General features: G+C 38.9%; 1 protein-coding gene across 9 annotated transcripts in view; it reads right to left on the bottom strand.

Moving 5' to 3' along the window:
* The window catches only part of LOC131224869 (probable cellulose synthase A catalytic subunit 2 [UDP-forming]), a 28,446-nt gene extending 11,126 nt beyond the window's left edge, over positions 1-17,320 (bottom strand). For 3 of the 9 annotated variants that reach the window (XM_058220303.1, XM_058220307.1, XM_058220312.1), the window contains exons 1-9: positions 16,790-17,320; positions 14,952-15,147; positions 9,247-9,470; positions 8,349-8,490; positions 8,105-8,218; positions 7,709-7,822; positions 7,057-7,426; positions 4,980-5,246; positions 4,146-4,491 (exon numbers count right to left, since the gene is read on the bottom strand). In XM_058220303.1, coding sequence (XP_058076286.1) covers positions 4,146-4,491; positions 4,980-5,246; positions 7,057-7,426; positions 7,709-7,822; positions 8,105-8,218; positions 8,349-8,490; positions 9,247-9,470; positions 14,952-15,147; positions 16,790-16,801 — 1,785 coding nt within the window. In that variant the 5' untranslated portion in view covers positions 16,802-17,320. Of the gene's footprint in view, positions 1-4,145; positions 4,492-4,979; positions 5,247-7,056; positions 7,427-7,708; positions 7,823-8,104; positions 8,219-8,348; positions 8,491-9,246; positions 10,456-14,951; positions 15,148-16,789 lie in introns of those variants that run through there. The other 6 variants (XM_058220305.1, XM_058220304.1, XM_058220309.1 and 3 more) reach the window with 6 other exon arrangements.
* Between the last annotated feature and the right edge of the window lie 5,637 nt (positions 17,321-22,957).

Below are 22,957 nucleotides of genomic sequence, written 5' to 3'. Positions count from 1 at the left end.
TCTTTGGTAAGAATGATGCCTCGGCCGATCTTTTAATTTTATGAACCTAGCAGTCTTCAATTGGCTACAAAATTCATATATTTCATTTTCTAAATTTATTTTATCAATGATTCAATATAAATAAGATAATATGAGCATCAAATAGACAATGATGGATGTAATATAAAGATACCATATAAGTAACATATTAAGTTAATGGATTGGAGAATTAACAATGTGTTGTAAATAGAAGAAAAAAAATTATTATTATAAAATAATAGTTTGCAATACATTGTTTGTGTCAATCACACACACCATCAACACTAGTCAAGTACTCTAATCACCGCCAAAAAGAAAATCTTACACTAGTCAAGTACTCTAATCACTGCCAGAAAGAAAATCTTACTCCTTGTGGTTGATCGACCGCTACATCATCGTCATCCTAATGTGGTTGTGACTGTGGAGCAGGAGCTACATATCCATAATAACCAGATCCTGTGAGGAAGACTATATCAAGGAATCCCGAGGATGACTGACCCCGATCCTCACTACCACCGGGCATTTGTTGTGTGCAATCCATGTAACAATAAGTGTTAGATGACCACCCATACTCACCATAGCTGTTCTATACCCCTGCCCATGGCCCTAGTACTACTCATACTGAGACTGAGAGTGAGACTGGGACAATTTGGAGCTTCGATCCAAATACGGATATATGTATCTCGTATATTGACTGCATGCTTGAACAGGACTAGTTCGATATGAATGTGCATCAATAGGTTTTGTATATTGGCCATACCCATATGACTTGTCGTATCCATAATCATAAGCGCCAATGGTCTGATATTTGGATGCTCCATCTCTGTGATTGTTTCACTCAACTAAAAGAAATGACAACCCTATTTCTCAAATTGAATAAAAACCCATGGAGATTGTTAACAAAAGTGGATGCAGCCCACTTGGCCCTTATTCTCTTATTGTCTATTGTTTATATTGATTACGATATGTCGGGTATTTTTTCTTCTTTTATTTCTCAAAGGATTTAAATTGTCATATTGGATTTATTTGGTTATAAAAAGGGAAACGGGGGCACGTCCAACTCAGTTAGGGCTTTCTTCTTCCTTTATCTTCTCCTCTCCACTTTGTCTTCTTTTGATTACTTACTTACCATGTACTACAGTGACCTGCTACAGTACCGTTGTAGTATTGTAGCTGCAGTAGTATTGTGCTACATGGTATCAGAGCATCTATGTTCCCGATCCAATTCAACTTCCTTCTATTCTATTTTCATTCTCTCTTCCTTTGATTTTGGTTATTCTCATCCTTCGTGCTGAATTTACAAAAAAAAAAAAAAAAAAAACACACTAGGGTTTCGTTTTCTTCTTGGTGTGTAGGGACCGTTGTAATGGTCCTTGTGTGAGAAGTGGATGAAGTGTTCATGATCATCCCTCTCATGTGCGGGACGTGTGGAGGTGTAGGTTGGTTGTTCTCTACAATTGTGGTTTCCATACCATGCGAAGCCTACAAGTTGGGTGTTTCTTGGTCGCGAAAGGTCGGCCAATGTTCGTATAAGCTTAAGGTATATATATTCGAGTTCCTTTTCTTGATGGAAGTGAAAGGTGATTTGAGAACTAGATTCATAAATCCATCTGATGTTTTGGAGTCCAAATAACCTCTGGTCCAAATCTATCCAAGTTTTCTTAACAACCACGGGCAAATTAAAATACTTGAACATGAAGAAATCTGATGAGGGAGTAGGTATTTATGATCAATGGTTCTAGGACAATGCTCAAATTATGACGTGATTGTAGAATAGCATGAAATTATCCATCGGTCTGAACGAAATGTTTCTGAATACTGCAAAAGAAGTGTGGGATGCATTACGAGAGATGTATTTGTCCAACAAAATTATCTCTCATACATATCAGTTATATCAATAAATATTTTATCTCCAATAAGGCGACCAAAGGCTAGGTGAATGTTTTTCAAAACTTATAGGAATGTGACAGGAGTAGAATGTGTATGAACCCCGTACTAAAAATTTGGGGAAGCTACATCAGCAACGAGAAAAGTTTCATGTAGCCAAATTCTTATCTGGTTTGAAACATAAGTATGAACCGGTTTATGCAAAGATTTTGGGTGGCAAAAATGTGCCATCTCTAAGTGAGGTGTATGTTCACCTCTAATGAGTGTATCTTGGCTGTACAAGTGGAGTTAATGACAACTCTATTTTAGCACTCTTTATTGGTCGGGGCCGCTACCGTGGCGTATTGGCATGGGTAATCAATGTGGTCGTGATGAAGTGGGAAGAGGTCGTGGACCTAAAACGTGCCTGAATTATGGGCTCAAAAACCACCATGTTTAAAAAATGAAGAGATCTTCATGAGAGGCTAGCATGGGCTAATTAGACATTGTACGTTGGACAAAACAGTGGGCCTTCTCCGGCTAAGTCTACGTCTACAACTCAACAGTCACAAGAGATTATTACACTCGCTCAGGAGTATTCCAAGTTGCTGAAAAATCTACAAAATCAGCTTGCTCCTGCTACTTCTGGAACAACTTCCACCCATATTTAGGAAAACACTTCTGGAACATTTGTGGCCTCAGGTATGGCCTGTTTAGGTTTTAAGTTCCCTACTCCATGAGTCATTGACTCTAAAACATCTAACCATATGACAGTTGAGTCCAGCGTGTTTTCCTCTATTAATACATCATTAATGGGTTCATCTATCACTCTGGCAGATGATACTCAATCTAGAGTATGTGGAATGGGTATTATTCACCCTAGTTCTTCCCTTTCATTGTCATGTCCTTTATGTTCCTAAATTACCCTTGAGTCTCAAATCTATTAGCAAACTCGTAAAATCTCTTGATTGCTTGGTGACCTTTTATTCCTCACATTCTATTTCAAGATCTAAAGACAAATGAAAAGTAGTGGAGGAAATAAACTGGATTGGTTGTACTATCTTGATCGTGATGTTGTTGGTGCAATAGTACAAAAGAACATCTCTCTGTATCCACTTCCATTAACAGGGATAAAAACCAGATAGCTTTCCAAACATAAGAAAATGTATAAAGAGAGGTTAGTTATAATAATGACGACACGTTCTAATTTGAAGAAGGGTCAAATACCACTCAATCAAGTAACAGAATAATGCTTTCAGTTCAACGTTTAACAGATATACAAACAAGAACAAAGAAGAAATGCAACCAGTGTTTGAAGTATCAGTATTGCCACAAGTTTCGCAGGCCGGGGATACAGAAACAATATCGATATCGCCAATTTCCGAAAATGCAAGGAAACATTGGGGAAACATGAGGAAAACAATGAAATTTTTCAGTGAATTTTCAGGAGATGCTAAAATACGCATATTTACATATTTAGGAATAAAAAAATTACAAAATAATGGATACATAATACATTTTCATTTAATGAAGCCTAAAAGCATGTGCCGTCATAACAAAGCAGTCCAATAGTACTATAACAATCACTTAAAATATCATTAAACCAATTAACAAGCAAAGAAATATGCATAATGCATTCATACATTATATATCCATACATAAATAAACATATAAACACAAAACACATACATGATGATACAACCATCAATCCATCCATTCATCTCATCCATCCATCCATCCCACCATCTCATCAAACCATCCATCCATCCATCCCAATCAAATCATCCAAACATTCATCCATCCCATCTATTCATCCAAACATCTATCCATCCAAATATCCCACCCATTCAACCATCCAACTATCCCATCCATCCATCCATCCAAACATTTTTTAATAAATAGATTTTTGGAAATATTGATACATGGATGATATTATCGAAATATCGGCAATATATTGGCAATACAAGCAACACCTGGAATTTACACAATCGAAAATATTGGCAATACATCGGCAACATCGATACATTGGCGACACAAGCAACACCTGGAATTTACACAGTTGAAAATATTGGCAATACATTGGTGATATCAGTACATCAGTGATACTTAGCAATATATCGTTGATACCTGGAATTTATAATACTACCAATGTTATCGGTATCGCTACCAGTGTCGTCGGTATCTCCGAGCTGGAGATACGGATATTATTGTAATATCGGGGATACTCTAAACAATGAATGCAACTTCAAATGATATATCACCTTCATTGCCCTTCTTTCCTTAGCAAATGTCGGAAATATATTGTATTTCAAATGGTCAACCTTTTGTGAGAAATAATGCTCAGGAGACCTAGGCTCAATATTGAACTTTTTGCAAAATGGCACCCATTTTTTAGCAAATGCGCAGGTTTCTATGAGTGTTTCAAGCATCAAAAGGGATGCACCGTCATCAGAAACGTAGCAAGAAACTTTATCAACTGGGTAGTCCACAGAAAGGATTGAAAGTACACTATTCACTGTAACAAGTGGCGGCTCTTTCAGAGGGTCAGCTGTACTAACAAACACATCAATGCAAGCCAGCTGGCGTTTTTTTCCTGGCGGATTGTACCTGGAACAACAAACACTATGCACATAAGAAGGAAAAATGTAATGACTATTCACAGGAGTAGCCGTCCAAATCTCACTCTCTCCACATGTGACAATGTGGGACATGTATGTGAGATCTAGGTCATTCATTGAAAAAATCAACCATTTTCTCCATGTTTCCCCATGTTTCCCAAAAAAGTATGATAAGTTACCTGAAACAAACAATACATCCTGTGCGATAACCTATATGTATTTGTATTCCAAGGGTGTGATATGTAACGCGATACCAATATTTCGAACACTGCTTGTAGGCCTAGATGGTGAGGCCCATTTGACGTCTGCCCGTCCACACCCACACACAAATACATTGGCACATGTCAGAAGAGGATTCAGAAGGCTACTCCCATAAGCGGCCAGGGTGGCTCCAAAACATGTTTGCTCGAACTGAATAAATAAATATTTACTGATAAAAGGAAAGGAACTATTCCTTGGATAAAGATATATCTTCACCTCAAACATAGTTGTTCGAGATAAGTTTCCCTGTTGACAGGATGCCACTTAGGGAGCTGGTCCAAAATCCAAGATACAGAAAACCACAACTCACAGAGCACTGAAGTTAACCAAAGCCCATATGCATTACGGACAGGATTGATTAGTCTATACCAGAAAAAGAAGGCCGTGATTACAAGACGGAAGAGGATAATGACCCTGTAGGGATTGATTTTTGATGAACGTATCCGCACCTTTCTTGAGAGAGGTCGTCGATGCTCACCGTCTCTAGCATCAGTAAAAATAATAATAAGATAGGCTTAATAGATAAACAACTCAAGAGGGAAAAAATACACTTCTTCCATTAAAATGTATACAATCAAGAGCTTATGTTCAATCAAGAAAGGAGTATTAGACCTAACAGTGAGCATGTTCCACTTTTTGCTCAGTACGTCCTTCCATATTTTAATATTTTTAATGTCAATCGGACTTCAAAAAAAGATCTATAGATATTTCATTGTTATTCAGATACATCATCCAAGAAAGCAATATAAGTCGTATATGCAATTAGTTGCACTCAAACTGCAAATGCAAGTACACATCTAGATCGATTGGAAAATACTATCCCTCAGATCAATGCTTGCAGTCAAACATTACACAACAATGATGGTCTGTCCACATATCCAAATGCAGATATTCACACTACAAGTTATGGTTGAACTAATTGCAATGGAGTAATCCTCAGATTTACATTGTGAATATTTGATATTGGCACCAATCCTTCTTTTTTTTTTTTTTTTCAAGACACGCAAACACACCCACCCCCACACACTCACACTAGTGGAATTTCACCACCTATGGGTACTCGAACCCTTGACCAAGTGTTGAAACTCCTCAGAGTCTACCACCGGAGCAAGAGTAAGGACCCTTTCATTTCTACCAATCCTGAATCATAGATATACCCTTTCATTTCTACTAAGACAATATTACAACTTTGTAGTACTGTATTGTGAAAAGTAGATGTGAAGGTACAAGCCGGGGTGTGTGAAATTTGTAGCCCTATATCTTCTACTATTTCCCATGTACAAAATATCAAGGGTTTTGCTAACATCCCCACCTTCATGGGGAGATTAGCAATGTTTCCGAAGCTTTTAAATGCCACACAGGACAACCAATCATCAATTTGGACTGTTCATTCATTCGTACATATGGGGCAACCCGTGGTGCAAAAAACATGCCAATTGGATGATCCTAAACATCTGAATAATAGCATGGAAATTGACAGTCAAGATCGAGCTGAGAAACAATGTAGGTCCAATCATCATCTATCGATGAATCCCACCTTGTATTTCTTATGATTCTCAAATAGCACTTTGGCTTGAGGATTCTAAACATGTGATCTATGGCTCATAAAAACGGAAGGTTATAACAAATTGGCCTCATTCAAAGGGTTAGGATCATCTGAACAGTGTGAATCTTGCACCATGGTTTGCTTCCAATAATACTATTGAATGGACCATCAAAATTGAAAAGCTTTGGGGATGTTGCTAATGCCCCCATGAAGGTAGGAATGTTTGCATTTTCCAAAAATATCAATATATTTGATTTCCCAATATCATCGTGTCTGAAGAGAAGACTCATGATATAGGTTGATAGCAACATATCAAGCTGTGTGACTTTGCCTATTTCTTTCAAGTGGACAGACATCTCATGCAACAAGTATGCAAAAAGGATGCAATATGATGCACACGTCCATTTAGAATCTCAGACAATGGCATAGAGAACAGAACCAGGTGCTTAAAATGATGAATAACAATCTACCAACAGCTGCAGTACCTCTTTCCAAAACCAGATGTTATATATGAATGGAAAGTTGCCACATATGAAACTGTTTTCTGAAAATAGATCTTCCCACGTGGGAGTCCAATCAGAGTTTATTTCCAAACCAATATACCAACACCTTTCCAGCTAAATTATTTTAAGTAAACCAAACTGGTTCAAAGCACAATAACTGTGAAAAGAAAGCAAAGCTCTTCTTCTATGCTCAGAATAATAAAGAATAGAAGTAAAAGAAAAAGAAGAGAAGTGAATTCCATACATTTCTGATTGGTCAAGCTCCACCTCTTTAAGAGAAGCACAGGCATTCATTTCATGTGATTCTTTTTTGTTCCTATTTTGGTGAGAGATCTGTTCCCGTGCCAACCTCCACTTCATGAGCCTTTCCCTTAGGGATTTTGAACTCAAAATCCATGATGATTCCATTGTTTCTTGACCTGTATATAGAACTGATTGGTCAAGTTCCACCTCTTTAAGAGAAGCACAGCCATTCACTTCATCTGAGTCTTTTTTGTTTTTATTTTGATGAGAGATCTTTTCCCGCGCCAATCTCCACTTCAGAAGCCTTTCCCTCAGGGATTTTGAACTCATAAACCATGATGACTCAGGATAATTTTCCATTGTTGCTTGAACTGTACATAGAAAGGGGAAAAATACTTCAATAAATATGTAGGAGAATACAGTGCAGGCATATCTGTGTGCATCTGAGTTTTGGGGATTTGAAATGCCTATGAAATCTCATTTATAAGGATATGTGTGTATATTCTTTGGTGCAAAGCATACACCACTGTTAGGCCCTTTCTTTTCCCTGTTAGCCATTCATCATTAGACATTAAAGTATACAACGAAGAGCTTCTTATGTGTCTCAAAATACAACCACAGGACTACTTTGCAGCGGAACAGAAATTTCAAACCTGAAAGTTGCCCAGCAGTTCCCCGTGCCAACTTCCACCGCAGAAGCCTTTCCCTCAGGGATTTTGAACTTATAAACCATGATGGCAAGGGATGCTTTGGCAGAATCGCTTGACCTGTATTTAGAGGGGAAAAAATTCAACAAATACAAGTGTCATGTCTCAGTAGAGTGCAGGTGTATTTGTGTGCATCTGAGTGTTTGGGATTTGAAATGCATATGAACTCTCATTTATAAGGCTGTGTATATTCTTTGGTGCAAAGCATATTACCACTGTTAGGCTCTTTCTTTTCCCTGTTAGCCATTCATCGTTAGACATTACAGTATACAAGGAACAACTTCTTATGTGTCTCAAAATACAACCACAGGACTACTTTGCAGCAGAACAGAAATTTCAAACCTGAAAGTTGCCCAGCAGTTTCCCGTGCCAACTTCCACTGCAGAAGCCTTTCCCTCACGGATTTTGTACTCATAAACCATGATGGCTTGGGATGCTTTGGCAGAGTTGCTTGAACTGTATATAAAGGGGACAATTTCAACAAATACAATAACGTCATGTCTCAGTAAACAGGGAAAATATCTAATGCATCTCAAAATACATTCACAGAACTACTTTGCGGCTTGAAGGAACAGAAATTTTGAACCTGAAAGACGCCTAGTGGTGCCAATACTCAGACCACATGGAACAGAAAAAGAAACGCGGCCAGTTTCCTCCACACTGATGTTGGAAGGTGGAAATGAATCTGCACGCCTGTATAAAGAATGAGTTGATGGTTCCACATATACCTGGCATAGTCCAAGTCAACCTTGATAGTCTTAGCCTCTTAGAATTTAAAATCAAGGGTAAAGATTACTAAAATTAGCTCCTCAAGATTCAACATGATATGGCCCCATGTACCAAATTATCAGGTGGTCATACATTATTTTTTATTTTTATTTTTTAAAATCAGGTGGACCCCACCATGTAGATGAAAATCAGACTGGTCAACTCATCAGGTGGATCACATGTATGAAAACAATACATTTTAAAAATTGCCAGCATTTGACATTCAAAATAAACATGTTTGGCCCACTTTATTACGTAGCCAACCTCATTTCAGGTCCTTTCATCTACATGCTGGAGCCACTTGATCGGCCCCAGGTGCCACCTTTTGTCCTTCTGATAATGTGGTCCCATCTGCCAAATCATCTGTTGGGCCATACATCTATTTTTGAAAAAATCAAGTGAACCCCACCATGTAGATGAAAATCGGACTTGTCAATTCACCAAGTGGGCCACACATATGAAAATAACAGACATTTTTAAAAAATTGCCAGCACTTGACATTGACTATAAGCATGTTTGGCCCACCTGATTAGGTAACCAGCCTCATTTCGGGCCATTTCATCTACATGGTGGGGCCACCTGGTCATGGCTTGGATGCCCCATGCACTTCTCATGTTGGCATGTGTGGCCACATGTAGCAAGATGTGTGTGGGCTTAAAATACTCGATGAATGCATCCAGAGTTCCCAACCGGACCAAATAAATTCAAATACTGACCCTTATGTCCTGCACATTCCTCTTTGCGGGAACATCCACCAGGGCAGATGCCTCTCTTGAAAAATAAGATAAACTGTTATCCTTCCCATTTTGATAGTCCTTAAAGCAGCGCAATTCATCCAACGCCTGTTTTCTTGAAAATTTTGAGCTCTGTGTGGACTTAGAATCAGTTTCCCAGCTATCGGCAGTATATTGGTCTCCATCTCTAGATACTGAAAGGCTCCCTATCAAAATACAGCCACCCAAGCAGAAGTCTTCATGCTTCTGATTTTACTCAGCTTTGAAATCTTTCTAACTAAAGTCCTGCAGAAAGTGAAAAAAAGGAACTGCTAGGTTTGATCCGCTAGTGGTACCCAGATGCCCGGTTTTTCCCAAGTTCAGTTATCGGCAACAAGTACTGCTAAACATCAAGGAATGTTTCAAAGCATGCCAACAATGTCATCATGAAGGTATAGAGATTTAGGCCATGGTTGGATGCAAGAAGTCAATTGAAATGCAAGCATTCAATTAAATCAAGAGAAAAAGATACAGGCCGATGATGTTCCATCAGATTCATAAGGAGGAAGTAGGCCTCAAAATTGCAATTGCATTCCATCTCAAGTTGCACTTAGAAGTAGTCTGATAAAAATTTGGAGTGTGCTCCTTCAATATTAATGCTAAGAGAGGTAATTACAGTGAGGTATATAAAATGCTCGATCCAAAATATCAACTGCATGCTTGGGTTTTCAGTTGGTAAAAGTGGAGCCCATAGTTACATCCAAACGATTGATGTTATGAGCCCCACCATGCTCCGAAACCCCAGACTGTAATATCATAGACATCATATATCCAGCCCTAACATACCAGTGATTTTTTTTCTGGTCACCAATCGAACAGTTAGTATTTTCCCATACAGGTGGTTTTGGGTCTGTAGACCGCCTCCAGTAGGACCCATAGTGGGACCCATGATATCAGCTGCTTGGACCACTGAATAATGGGTCCCGCTTGTACAGACTAAAAACCCTAGCATATTAAAGGCATTTCAAGTCAAACAATGTATTATACCAGATGCAGCCAGATCTGGGCCCACAATCCATGGGCCAGGGCCAGGCCCATTACACCCAAGCCATAATGGGACCCATGGTATGAACTGCTTGAACCACTGAGTAATGGGTCCCACTTGTACAAACTAAAACCCAAGCATACTAAAGACATTTCAAGTCAAACATTGTATGATAGCCCTAATCCAACTTATTTCAATTCATTAGAGTCTAGAATCTCAACCCATTAGCAATCTTCTGTTCTAAACTAGAAACTGCCATAATTTGTCCTTACTTTCCAACGTTGTGATGTTTACACGTAGTGGTAACATCTATCGAGTGAAGCTTACCAATCAATAGTGAGACAATTATATCACCACGCTATTTATAAGGGTAGCCGGCTTGGAAACCGTCGTTGACCAATTATGGGGAGAACAACATGGTTAGCAGCCTGATCCTATCGGAGTTCCTGATGGTGATCCAAATCCATAACAAGGGTTCCAACCATAACATTTGGCAAATTAAAATGGTACAAGTCCTCGGGAGTTTGTTTATGACTTCATGCAATGGCTCTTTGCAGAAAGAGCCCCTAACACCGCGATAGAGACACCCAAGAAAGATGATATTACCAAGAAAGTACGGGTTGAAGTTTTGGACTTCACAAGTCGTCTTGATGCAAAGGCTTTTGTTGATTGGATTACAACGCTAGAAGATTATTTTGCATGGTACAACATGGATGATGTCCAACGCGTGGCCTTTGTCAAGGTCAAGTTGAAAGGCCCGGCAAGAATCTGGTAGCAAAGAATTGACAACAACAATCTCATCATGAGTCGTCCAAGTGGGTTGACATGAGGGAGAAGCTGGAAAGTAGGTATTTGCCTTCAAATTACACAGATATTCTTCTCTAGTAGCTCCTTTCGTTCAAATAAGGAACTTTATTGGTGGATGACTACACCAAATAGTTCAATGAGCTTTATGTCCATTGAAAGCTAGCAGAGACAGATCACATAACAGCTAACTGCTATCAAGCAAGGTTACATCAAGAGATCCAATGCGAGATGGTCATGTATGATTTCGAGTCAGTTGATGATGTTCATCGAAAAGCTTGACGAGTTGAATATCAGCCACAACAGCATACTCTCTGACGCTTTGGTTCCATGAGAAAGGGTTCGGATCCACATCTCAATCGGACTCCACCTTACTCCTAAGAAGGATGGAAGTTGACACGTGTGTCAACACTGAGCTATTAATAAAATCATAGTGAAGTACCGTTTCTCCATTCCTCAACTTGATGATATGCTAAACTTGATGCCAAGTACTAATGTTTTCTCCAAGATTGATCTTCACAGTAGATACCACTAGATTCGCATCTAACCGAGTGACGAATGGAAGACGGCATTTAAAACGAAGGATGGCCTCTATTAGTGGCTAGTTATGCCATTCGACCTCACAAAACCTAGCAGTTCATGCGTGTCAAGACCTAATTGTTGCACCATTTTATTGGTAAGTTTGTCGTTGTCTATTTTGACAATATTCTTATCTACAGTAAGTCAAGAAAAGAGCACCTCAATCACCTAAGTCTTATCTTCAGAGTCCTACATCGTGAACACTTTTACATCAACTTTAAAAAGTGTACATTCATGAGTACATCAATGGTCTTCTTATCGTACATTGTCTCGTTGAAAGGTGTAGAGGTGGACCTTGCCAAAGTGAAAGCCATTGTTGATTGGCCAACAGATATCACTATCTCTGGAGTGCGTAGTTTCTATGGCCTCACCACATTTTACAAACATTTTGTGCGGAACCTCAACAGCATCATGACTACAATTACTGATTGCATGAAACGGAGAGAGTTTCAATGGACAGGTGTAGTAACAAGGGTGTTTGATAGGATCAAACGTAAGATGATCGAAGCTCTAATTTTGCACCTCCCGAAATTTGAGAATGTATTTTAGGTGAGTTGTGATGCCTCCAACGTCGTCATTGGTGGAGTTCTCAGTCAAGAGGGCCATTTAATAGCTTTCTTCAGCGAAAAGCTCTCTAATGCGAAGCAGCGATACTCCACTTATGACTCGAAGTTTTATGCCGTTGTTCAAACTTTACAGCATTGGCATCACTATTTGGTTGGCAAGGAGTATGTCTTATATTCTGATCATGAAGCACTCAAGTATCTAAACTCTCAGCAGAAGATGAGTGCCCATCATGTCAAGTGGTTATTCGTCACAACGCTAGCAAAGACAATCAAGTTGATGATGCATTAAGCCGCCACGTGCATCTGTTGTCATCGATGGTGGTCATTGTTGCGGGATTTGAAGAGATAGGGCGTGAGTATGTTAACAACAAGGATTTCAAACATATTTATACCGGCGTTCTTATTGGAGAGCATGCGAGACACCCACATTTCAACATTCATAATGGTTACTTATTACCCAATACATCCATCTGCCAGTATGTTGTGAGGGAGTTACACGCCGGTGGGTGTAGTGGCCACTTGAGCCATAATAAGACCCTAGCTCTCATTGTAGATAGAGATACTTTTGGCCCCGTATAAAATCAAATGTTGCTAAGGGTTAAAAGAAAAACAGTGGATTGTATCAGCCACTGCCAATCTCACATGCTCCATGGGAATATCTCAACATGGACTTCGTCCTCGATTTGCCAAAGACCGCTCAGAAAGTTGATTTAGTATTTATGGTGATTAATCAATTTTCAAAGATGGCTTACTTCATACCATGCTTGAATACAGTAGACGCTCTCAAGATTGCTCAATTATTCTTTCGAGAGGTTGTTCGCCTTCATGAGCTTCCGAAGACAATTGTGTTTGATCATGATACCAAGTTTATGAGTTATTTCTGGAAAACTCTTTGGACAACAACAAAAACCAAGCTTCAATTATCTAGCGCCCACCACCCTTAGATCGATGGTCAAAAGGAAGTGGTCAATCATAGCTTAAGCAAGTTATTACGGTGTCTTGTCGGCGATCATATAGTTCCATGGGACCTAGTAATATCTATGGTTGAATTTTCTTATAATAATTCAATCAAGAGATCCACTAGAATGTCACCTTTTAACTTAGTAATTGGTATACGACCGCGTCTTCTTGTTGATTTGGTTCCTCTACCTGTAGAGTCAAGACCAAGTGCAAAAGCCGATGACTTCATCCGCCATATGCAACAGGTGCATGACGAAGTTCGATGCAATATCACCGCAAGTAATGAAAGTTATAAGCAACATGCAGACAAAAGATGTCGCTTCATTGAATTTGCGGAAGATGGCATGGTTATAGCTTGCCCCCCCCCCCGTACCTTGAAGAAGCTCCATCCTCACTATGCGGGACCATCCAAAATCATAAAAAAGATTAGTGCCAATGCTTATGTTTTAAAACTCCCATCAAATTTACCTATCGGTCCTACTTTCAATGTGGAAGAGATCTTTCCATCTATCATGAGCACCATATAGACGATGGAGAACAAGCCATCACACTTCCAACTATTTTACCACCTACAGACATGATCATTGATGTTCTCAACAACCATATCACCAAGGTGGTTTCCAGAAGTTTCTCGTCCGCTGGCAAGAACGACCTCTCTCCGATGCTACATGAATCACGACTATTGACTTCTAGCATCTAAATCTTGACCTCTATGTTAAGCCATTAACTCGCCAAAGTCGAGTTCTTTCAAGCGGGGGAGGAATGATGCAGGCTTATCTAGGCCCATAATCCATGGGCTAGGGCCATTAAGCCAAAGCCCAACAATTGGCCCATCAATAAGGAGGCCCAAGCCTCCTATTTATGTAGCTAGCCTATTTAGGTAGTTACCTAGCAAAATCAATCAGCTAACTATGCGTAATCCATTAGTTAAAACCCTTTTATTTATTTTTCACATTTGTAATAAGCCATTGGTTGTCAATGACATTATGAGTTTCCTTATATGTATATTTCAAAGTTTATATAATAGCCTAGGGTGAGTAGTATCAAGGCGCCTTTTGAATTGAATCAAATTTCTGGAATTGTTCTCTTCTATTTGTTTGAGTTCTCGTGCTTAGATTGAAAGTGCCTAAGCTTGGGCTAATCCTTCCCATCAGCCGATTGCGCCAATACCTCAATTACATTTTGGTCATTTCCACTTCATTAAACTAATTAGTATTCAGTTCAAACCCTTACCCATGTACATGCTACTTTTCCCATTTGTTAAGTCAATTGGCTATACGAATACTACCTCATCACCAATGACAGAAGGCATGTAGAAGAAGAGAAAAAACAAAGATGAAAGAGAGAGGGTGGACACATAAAAAAATAAAAATAAAAATAAAAGCCTACACATACAGTCTACTTGAAACATACCTGCCTATTTAAGACTCGTTTTTTTTTTTTTTTTTTTTTGAAAGATAACTGATAATAGCAACTACTTAGAAAAAAAAAAAAGTCCTCTGATTAACTTAGCTAGGACTCGCAACTCAAGCTGCCTACTCTAAACAACCAAAATCTTAATCAGGCTAGGTTAAACTTATAACAATAATTCTCAACAATTATTGCAATTCAATTCAACAATGCATCCAAACACACCCTTACTCTTCACAGCTCTTATCAACCATGGCCTGTATCAGAGAAAAAGACCAAACCAACTAGGAAAAAATAAAAATAAAAAAAGAGGCAACAGACTCGAAGGATTTAACAAAACTGACCTGCATGCTTTTTATAGGGAGTGTGACACTTTGGACATGATTGGTTCCCCACATTGCATAGGAACTCATAACAAGTTCCACACACCTGAAACTCACATTTGATACAAGCTACAAACACTCCTCCATTTTGATGAAACCCACATGCACTTCCACACACTTTGCAGCATTGGCCATGCATTTTCTTGGAGAAAATGGACTGAAACAAGAAAATTGGAGTCCCAAGACCTCAGTCAACTTTTGAAGTAGAAAAGGACTTGAAACAATAGGAGATGAACAATAAGATCGCATTTTGACTCATATTTCAATGGTATTTGCTTTCCAAACCATAAAAACTTCACCAATTTCAAGAATTCAAGAAGAATCATTTTCATAACAATTCAAGCATCAAACATTTCTTAACAAACCTACAAAAAAAAAAAAAAAAAGAAACATCTTTCTTCCAATAAAAGACTTGAAAAACAGATACTGAAATAAATAGACAAAATAAAGAACAAAGAACAAAAACGGTAGCTGTCTTGTTACTGTCCCTTTTTTCTGGAATGGAAATTTCAGCTCCTATTTCAAAGGAAAACACTTCTCAACTATTAATAATCTAACAATTAACAAAAAAGAAAGTCAAGAAAACTTATCTTCATACAAAACCTAGCATTCCGCAATGACTGTGATGTTGTTTGGCTGGTGTGAATTGGTGTGCATTGGAAAAAGTACAGTTGTGCAGTTGGCGTGAATTGGTGTGAAATGGAATCAGTGGTAAATGGAAAGTTGGTTTTTGATGTGTTTTGAAATCATTATGTTTTGCTGTGGGTTAGTGTGAATTTGTGGTAAATGGAAAGACGCTTCCTTTCTAAAGGCAAGAGAGTCGTGCTAGTAACAAAGGTATCGCTAAGCTATTAATCCGCCGTACACATGGCACACTGATGACACACCCCCAAACAATCCAAGTACCGGGTGCATCACTAAAATCACACTAATAGAATGACCCAAACTGTCCAAACGTTGACCATGTAATGCACAGTTAAAAACATTGGCAAGTCACGTTGCATGAGATCCTTATGTTTGAGGCCCACCTAAGGCTCCGAATTTCCTCATTTTTGGCCAAGGTATATATTTCAATGGGCTTATTACAATCATTCCATCAAATGTCACATATGTACACTAATTTGAGGCATTAAAGCTGATTTACTTAATCAAATTCAGGTTCATGTGAATATACTACAGACTTCCAATGCTTTTAAATTATGGGCTGCCAAACACAATTTTTGGATTCCAATTAGGGGTTGCCAGACACAAGGGAAGATTCAATTCACATGGATTACATGATAATTGTGTTTTGGATTCCAATTCACACTTGCAAAACAATCCCTAATAACCACCCACATCTCTCTCCCAACACAAGACCATAGAGAACAGGTATCATATTTTAAAGTGAAAGAAAAAACATATAATTACATCTCCTGTTTCAAAGACGATTGCTTCCAAACCATGAATTTAAAAATAAAATAAAATAAAAAATATATATAAAAAAAAGTTCTCAAAAATTCAAGAAAGCCCATCTCTCTCTCTCTCTCTCTCTCTCTCTCTCTATATATATATATAGGCAATAAGAAGAAGAAGAAGAGAAGATACTTACCCAACCACCAAAAACATGAAAACACAAACACCCAAATGTGTGGAAACAATAAAAGACATTACAAAAAAAAAAAAAAAAAAAATCACATTCTTCTTGCAAAAGACATGAATACCAAAAACACCCTAATGAAAGAAAGGAAAAAAAAAAAAACCAAAAAAATCAAATACATTTAAAAAAAAAAAAAAAAAAAATTGAATTTTTTTCTTACATTTTTCTCCATTGAATGGAAAAATCCAAAATCCAGAAGAAAGGAAGAAGCATCTGCTTCTTGGGTAGGAAGGAGGAGCAAAGAGCTGGAAATGGGCAGGAGGGAAGGGAGAAGAGAGAAGGAAGATGTGGGTGTGATTGGGATTGAAAGGGGAAGACCCGGTCTCGCAGAGGATAGGAATTTGAATGAGAGGTTTGGAGGCAAAAGCAGAGAGATTTGAGGGAGTTGGTTCCCATCGGAAGAGGATCCGTTGCTTTGCTTTGAACAGCAACAAAACCATAGCTCGCTACATATGAGGCGACGGAAAAGGGTCCGTTGGAGGGAAGCGGAATGCGTCCTGCTCCCGCCTCCACGAACTCGGTTTCTGTCGGGCCCACCGTCATATATGGGTTTTATCCATGCCGTCCATCTATTTTTCCGGATACTCAGCCCAAAAATGAGGAACTGGGATTGCGTCCTCTAGCACAGCATCAATGTCGGTGCTGTGCTGCTGCCGGAAAAGCTCTGCGATCCCGCCATCATGCATGTGTTTTTTATCGGCTTTGTACATCCATTTCGCCAACTCATTTTAATGGACGATGATGAAAACACAAATACCAGCTTGATTCAAAAATTTTGTCACTCGCAAAGCGTTTTGAATGTGGAAGTTCAAGCACCATTGTTTTTTATTTATTTGAAACTAGAATTTATCTTATTTTTGGGTCATGCAATAAAATGATATAGCAAAATCGATAGATGAGATAAAACATATACATTTTAGTAGGGCTCATAGAATTTTCCTACTAAGTATCACATTGGTTTAAATACGGCTCAAGTGGACCACATCACATGAAACATAAGTTTGGCTTTTTTTTCTTTTTTTACACCCCACACATATGCCACACAAACCCTTGACCTGGTGTTGAAACTATTGTGAGTCTACCACTGGGCATGGGTGAGGACCTTCCACATGAAGTACAAGTGATAATAAATATACTCACCCATGGTGGAAACTTTCTTAGGCATCAACATAATGTTTATTTACCATCTAATCTCTTCATAAGGCCACTTAAACCTTTGTGCAGGAAAACACAAATATCAACTTGATAATAATAATATTTAAAAATAAAAATAAAAAAGCTTCAACAGGTCCCAAGAAGCTTTTAATGGTGGGCATTCAATCTCCAATGTGTGGTCTACTTGAGTTTTAGATTTGCCTCGTTTTTAAGCTCATAACCTAAAATAATTTGTAAAAATGAATGGATGACATGGACAAAACCCATACACCACAGTGAGCCCCACATAAGAAGCATGGTGTGGAATCTCTATGGGGTCCACAGTGAGATATGCATTTAATCTATGTTGTTCATTTGTTTTTATAGCTCAGCTAGGGTTGTCAATGGGCTAGGTTAGGGCTGGGTTAAGCTCTGTCCAAGGTAGGCCTGCAATTCTAAACCTAAGCCCAAATCCAACCTAGGGTTGTGACGAGCCGAAATAGTCTAGCCTAAGTCCAGGCCAGGGCATTTACATAAAGCCTGACCCGAGTCTTCTCAAGGCCGAGCCTTAAATATCTTCGGGGATAAATGATATTTTGGTGTGTCTCATGTGTGTGTGTGTGTGTGTGTGTGTGTGTGTGTGTGTGTGAGAGAGAGAGAGAGAGAGAGAGAGAGAGAGAGAGTGTGTGTGTGTGTGTGTGTGTGTGTGAAAAAATGGAGAAAATTAGGTTTAGAAAATACTTATCGGGTTGGGTCAGGTTTATGGGCTTTGGTGGAGCGAAGCCTGATTCCAGACCAATTTACAATCAGGCTCCTGATTTAATCCTGAGCATCAGGCCTGATACACCACCCCAAACCTGGTCCAATACGGGCCAAGCCCAAAGGCCCATTGGGACTACTTAGCCCATCCCTAAGCTCATCTCATTTTAGAGTATGAGCCCAAAATCGAAGCATATCCAAAGTCCAAGTGGACCACACCACACGAAACAGCGAGACCTATCATTGAATACTTCATGGGTGCCATATTTGTGTTTTCCTTTCATTCAGGGCTATGTAACCTCATAAACAGGTTAGATGACAAATAAACTTCCCTATATGCCCTAGGGAGGTTTCATTAGTGGACATCATTATCACCATTGTTTCCGTGACGTGGTCCACTTGAGGTTTGAATATGGTTCAATTTTAAGCTCATGCCCTAAAAATGAGCCATAAAAATGAATGGACAGCTTAGATAAAACATATACCTCATGGTGGGCCCCACAAAGAATCCACACCATGCTATTGTGTGGGTGAGCTGCTTACTTCATAATTCGCATCAATCGTACATGGTGGGAGATGATACAGTCTGCCTACAGTCTGCCTACTGATACTAATAATGTGTAAATCGGGTCCGCCCATATATAAAGCCAAAGCCAGAGCATCGATGTTTATGTCCAATAAATTACATATTACACAAATCTATCCATCTCATCTTGCAGCCGGTGAAATGACAGTCAGTAAGATAAACTGTCAAAAAGTAATGGATAAGATTGTTTCCTAGATTTTTCAAAAAATAAAAATAAAAAAATGGCAATCCACCCTACAATCAGTGTTAGGGTGGCCGCCAAATGATGAGCAAGAAGGATGGGAACATGTTCTACCGTGTTCTTGTTCTTCTTGCTCCATGTTCTATGGAGATATCTCTAACGTGTTATCCGTTCTTCCTGCTCTCATGGTAGAACCATACACAGAGCAGAAAGAGCAGAAACTGTAGAGCCATCTCTAAAATGCATAGAGTACGAAGAACAGGAACATGATAGAGCCATCCCGAAGAACAAGATAGGATAATGTATCAATCAGGTCTACTAATGTAATGACACCGAAAGGTTCATGTTCTAAAATAGAACTCATGATACAGTTTAGCTTATAACAGTTATGATTGACCGTTAAATGTTTTTATTTCCACCATCATTCAAATGGACACGGATCAGATGGATAGGATTTTTGAGTGAGAGTGACTTTTGAGTCGTAAATCATTCTAAGGGTCTTGGGTTCAGGGATACCTGATATTCACATCATGTACCATGTTCCCTGTGGAGAGATTGCTCTACCATACCATCAGTTATTTCTATTCATCTGTACAGTTACATGGTTAAGGGTAGCAATGGGTGGGGTGCCTTGACCTGAATTTGGGCCCCACTTGGAGTTACCAGATTAACTCGTGGGTTGGGCCTGGGCCTGTTTGCTTGGCCGAATTAATTCTTGGATTGGGCTTGGGCTCTATGTCATTTTAATCTGACTTGACACAACTCAATGCTAATCTTATAAATATGTCAATCCAATCCTTGTTAAGGCATCTCACTCATTTTAATGTGGATTGATGGTTCCATTCCTCTAAAATGTTTGTCCTTGTGCATGTGTAGGTGTGCCCCCATTGATCAATGGATAGATTGAGAACATTCAAGTGGGAAATAAGAATTTTATTGATTTTTGGTTGGGTTGGGCTGATATGAATTTTTGGTTCCATTCCTTTAAAATGTTTGTCTTTGTGCATGTGTGGCCCCCCTTATCAATGGATGGATTGAGAATTTTCAAGTGGGAAATATGAAATTTATTAATTTTTGGTTGGGTTGGGCCCGGGCCCAACTAATTTTTTCCTGCTCAAACTTGGGCATGTTGCGATAGGCCCATGCTAGGCATGGGTCAAGGTCGAGCTGAGGCCTTGGGTCGCTTATATGTTGGCCTGCGTCCAAGCATAACTTGGCACAGGTTTGGCCTAAACCCAGCCCCTTGCCACCCCTACTTGTAGGGGTATCAATAGGGTGGGTTAGAGCTAAGCTAACTCAGCCCCTAGCCACCCCTACTCATAGGGGTGCTAATGGGTTGGGTTATGGGTAGGCTAAGCTCTATCCAAGCCTAACTCACATTGTTCAACAGAAGCCTAAGCCCTTGGCGAGCTAAAATAGTCCAGCCCAAGTGCAGCATGGAATGTTTGCGCTCAGTCCCAGCATAAGCCTGAGCTCAAACTCAAGGGTTGGTCTAGTTGGAAAAGCGCCCGCGCACACAAATTAGGGGCATGAGTTGGAGAGTAAATGAGAATTTTTACATATTGTGTATATTACAAAATTGCTCTTAAAAACCTCAATGGGTCAGCCGGGCTAATGGGCTGTTATACACACAGTCAAAACCCGGCCCGAGTTCAAATTTTAAGTCCGAGCCTAGCACTCGAGCTTGATACTCCAACCCAAGCCTGGCCTGAGGTAAGTTAAGGCCCAAAAGCCCAACAAGCAGCCCAGCCAATTGACAGCCCTTCCCTCATAATGAGAAAGAGAAGACCTTCGATACTTGGTAGTGTGCAGTGAACGACACACGGACACTTCGAAATTGCAAACCTAGCATACAAGTAGCCCAACCTACACTGTAAAAGTTATGGAGCGAAGTGCAAATATATCACAAGAAAGAAAAAATAATGCTCTTCCGATTATTTATCTATCAGATTAGTTGACATTTGGACGGTTTTTAAAAATCCAATAGTCTTATTTCAACAAACCAGTGTCCATGGCTCAGAGGTTAGGATTGTTCAACCAGTCTGATTTGGGAATGTGACTTAGATATTGAGAGTTCCACTATTTAGTAGCTTTAATTTGAGTTAATACATATCATGTGGACAATTTCAAAGTACCAGAGTATCAAGTGTCATACCGTGCTAACTTGATACTCCGGCGGAGCATGGCAGTTAATAGACAGGCAGTGAGAAATCATGCATGTGAAATACAAGTAATTCGAATTAAACTGTCCCAATTATGAGCCTGGATTTAGATGGTACTGATAATCTCGAAATTCAAATTCCAAAAAGAGAAAGGCTTGAGATGAGAGAGAGAGAGAGAGAGAGAGAGAGATATTGAACGCGGTAAGGATAATCTCAACCCCATTTAGACTCCTTACAATCCTTTTAATTCCTCCCTTTAAAAAAAAAAGAAGGGAGCATTCCCTCAATAAAAGCATCCCATCCGGATGACTTATTAGAGAGAACGTTAAAGAAAAATACCGATAAATTATTCAGTCCATTAAATCATTACTAGACGATCTAAATCATTGATTGTGTTTAGAGAACTTCCTAATTACATGAACAAATAGGTAATTTGATGTCTTCTGTTCTCTTACCCTTTAGGCACACCCTTACACATATGTTGTTCATCTTCAACTTTATGTGAAGGTCTTTAAAAATCATGCAGATACCGTCAAATCTTATGAGTCTCCTCATCCAGGCCTTTTACCATACTATCTAAATCAATGAACAAATGATGGCCTATTCAATATACAAGTATGGCCTACCTAGTGACCCAATCATCTCAAGTCACATGTTGGCACGGACCATGGCACCATAGAGTACTGCTGTAAGCATTTGTAGATGATCAGTCCTTGTTAAAATATATCAGTTCCTTGGAAAGGCTCATTTAGCTCATTTTTCAATTAGTCTTACTCCTAGTTTGATTAGTACAATGCTCCAATTCAACATAATCCAATCTAATTTGTGTAGTTAGCGGAATTAATCAACTAACCTCTCCTAATTAAGGGCCTGTTTTGTAGATGTTTAAAAACTAGTTCATCTTAGTTAACTGTAATTATATATTAGAATTTAAAACAATCTTGATAGCTAATAATCATCATCTCTAATATATAATTATATAATTATGATTAACGAAAATGAGATGAACTCATTTTAAGTATCTACAAAACATGGCCTAAGAGATTTAACATTTCTAAAGAATGGTAATGGCAAAATATTAAAATAATTTTACACACATCTTACTCAAATTAGAGATGGAATTCAATCAAAGCAATTCATGTATTGCAGACTGTCGATGAAATTCGGTCAATTTTAGAAAGATAAAGAGCAACTAAATCACAGCATATTAAAATACGATTTAGTTTGCTGGAATTAATTTGCTACTCGATTGTTTGAGTCAATTATCTCAATGCCAAGTGGGATGTATATATTTGAAGGCCCAACAAGTCAATCTAACCGTTCGTATGTGCAGGGAGGTCCTAGTAAAATCTAGCAACTGATGCTTAGGGGCCTTATGGACATGGACGTACCACAAATCACAGGTGGGTCAAGCAATCAAAGGGATTGTCTTCATATTTTTGTTGTGGTTGTCTTTCTTGAAACCATGTTCCAAATAAGTGCATTTTTCACCCCAAATCCCATCCA

The sequence above is a fragment of the Magnolia sinica genome, chromosome 14 (genome assembly GCF_029962835.1).
Source record: "Magnolia sinica isolate HGM2019 chromosome 14, MsV1, whole genome shotgun sequence".
Lineage (NCBI taxonomy): Eukaryota > Viridiplantae > Streptophyta > Magnoliopsida > Magnoliales > Magnoliaceae > Magnolia > Magnolia sinica.
This window is presented reverse-complemented; position numbering and strand designations above follow the sequence as displayed.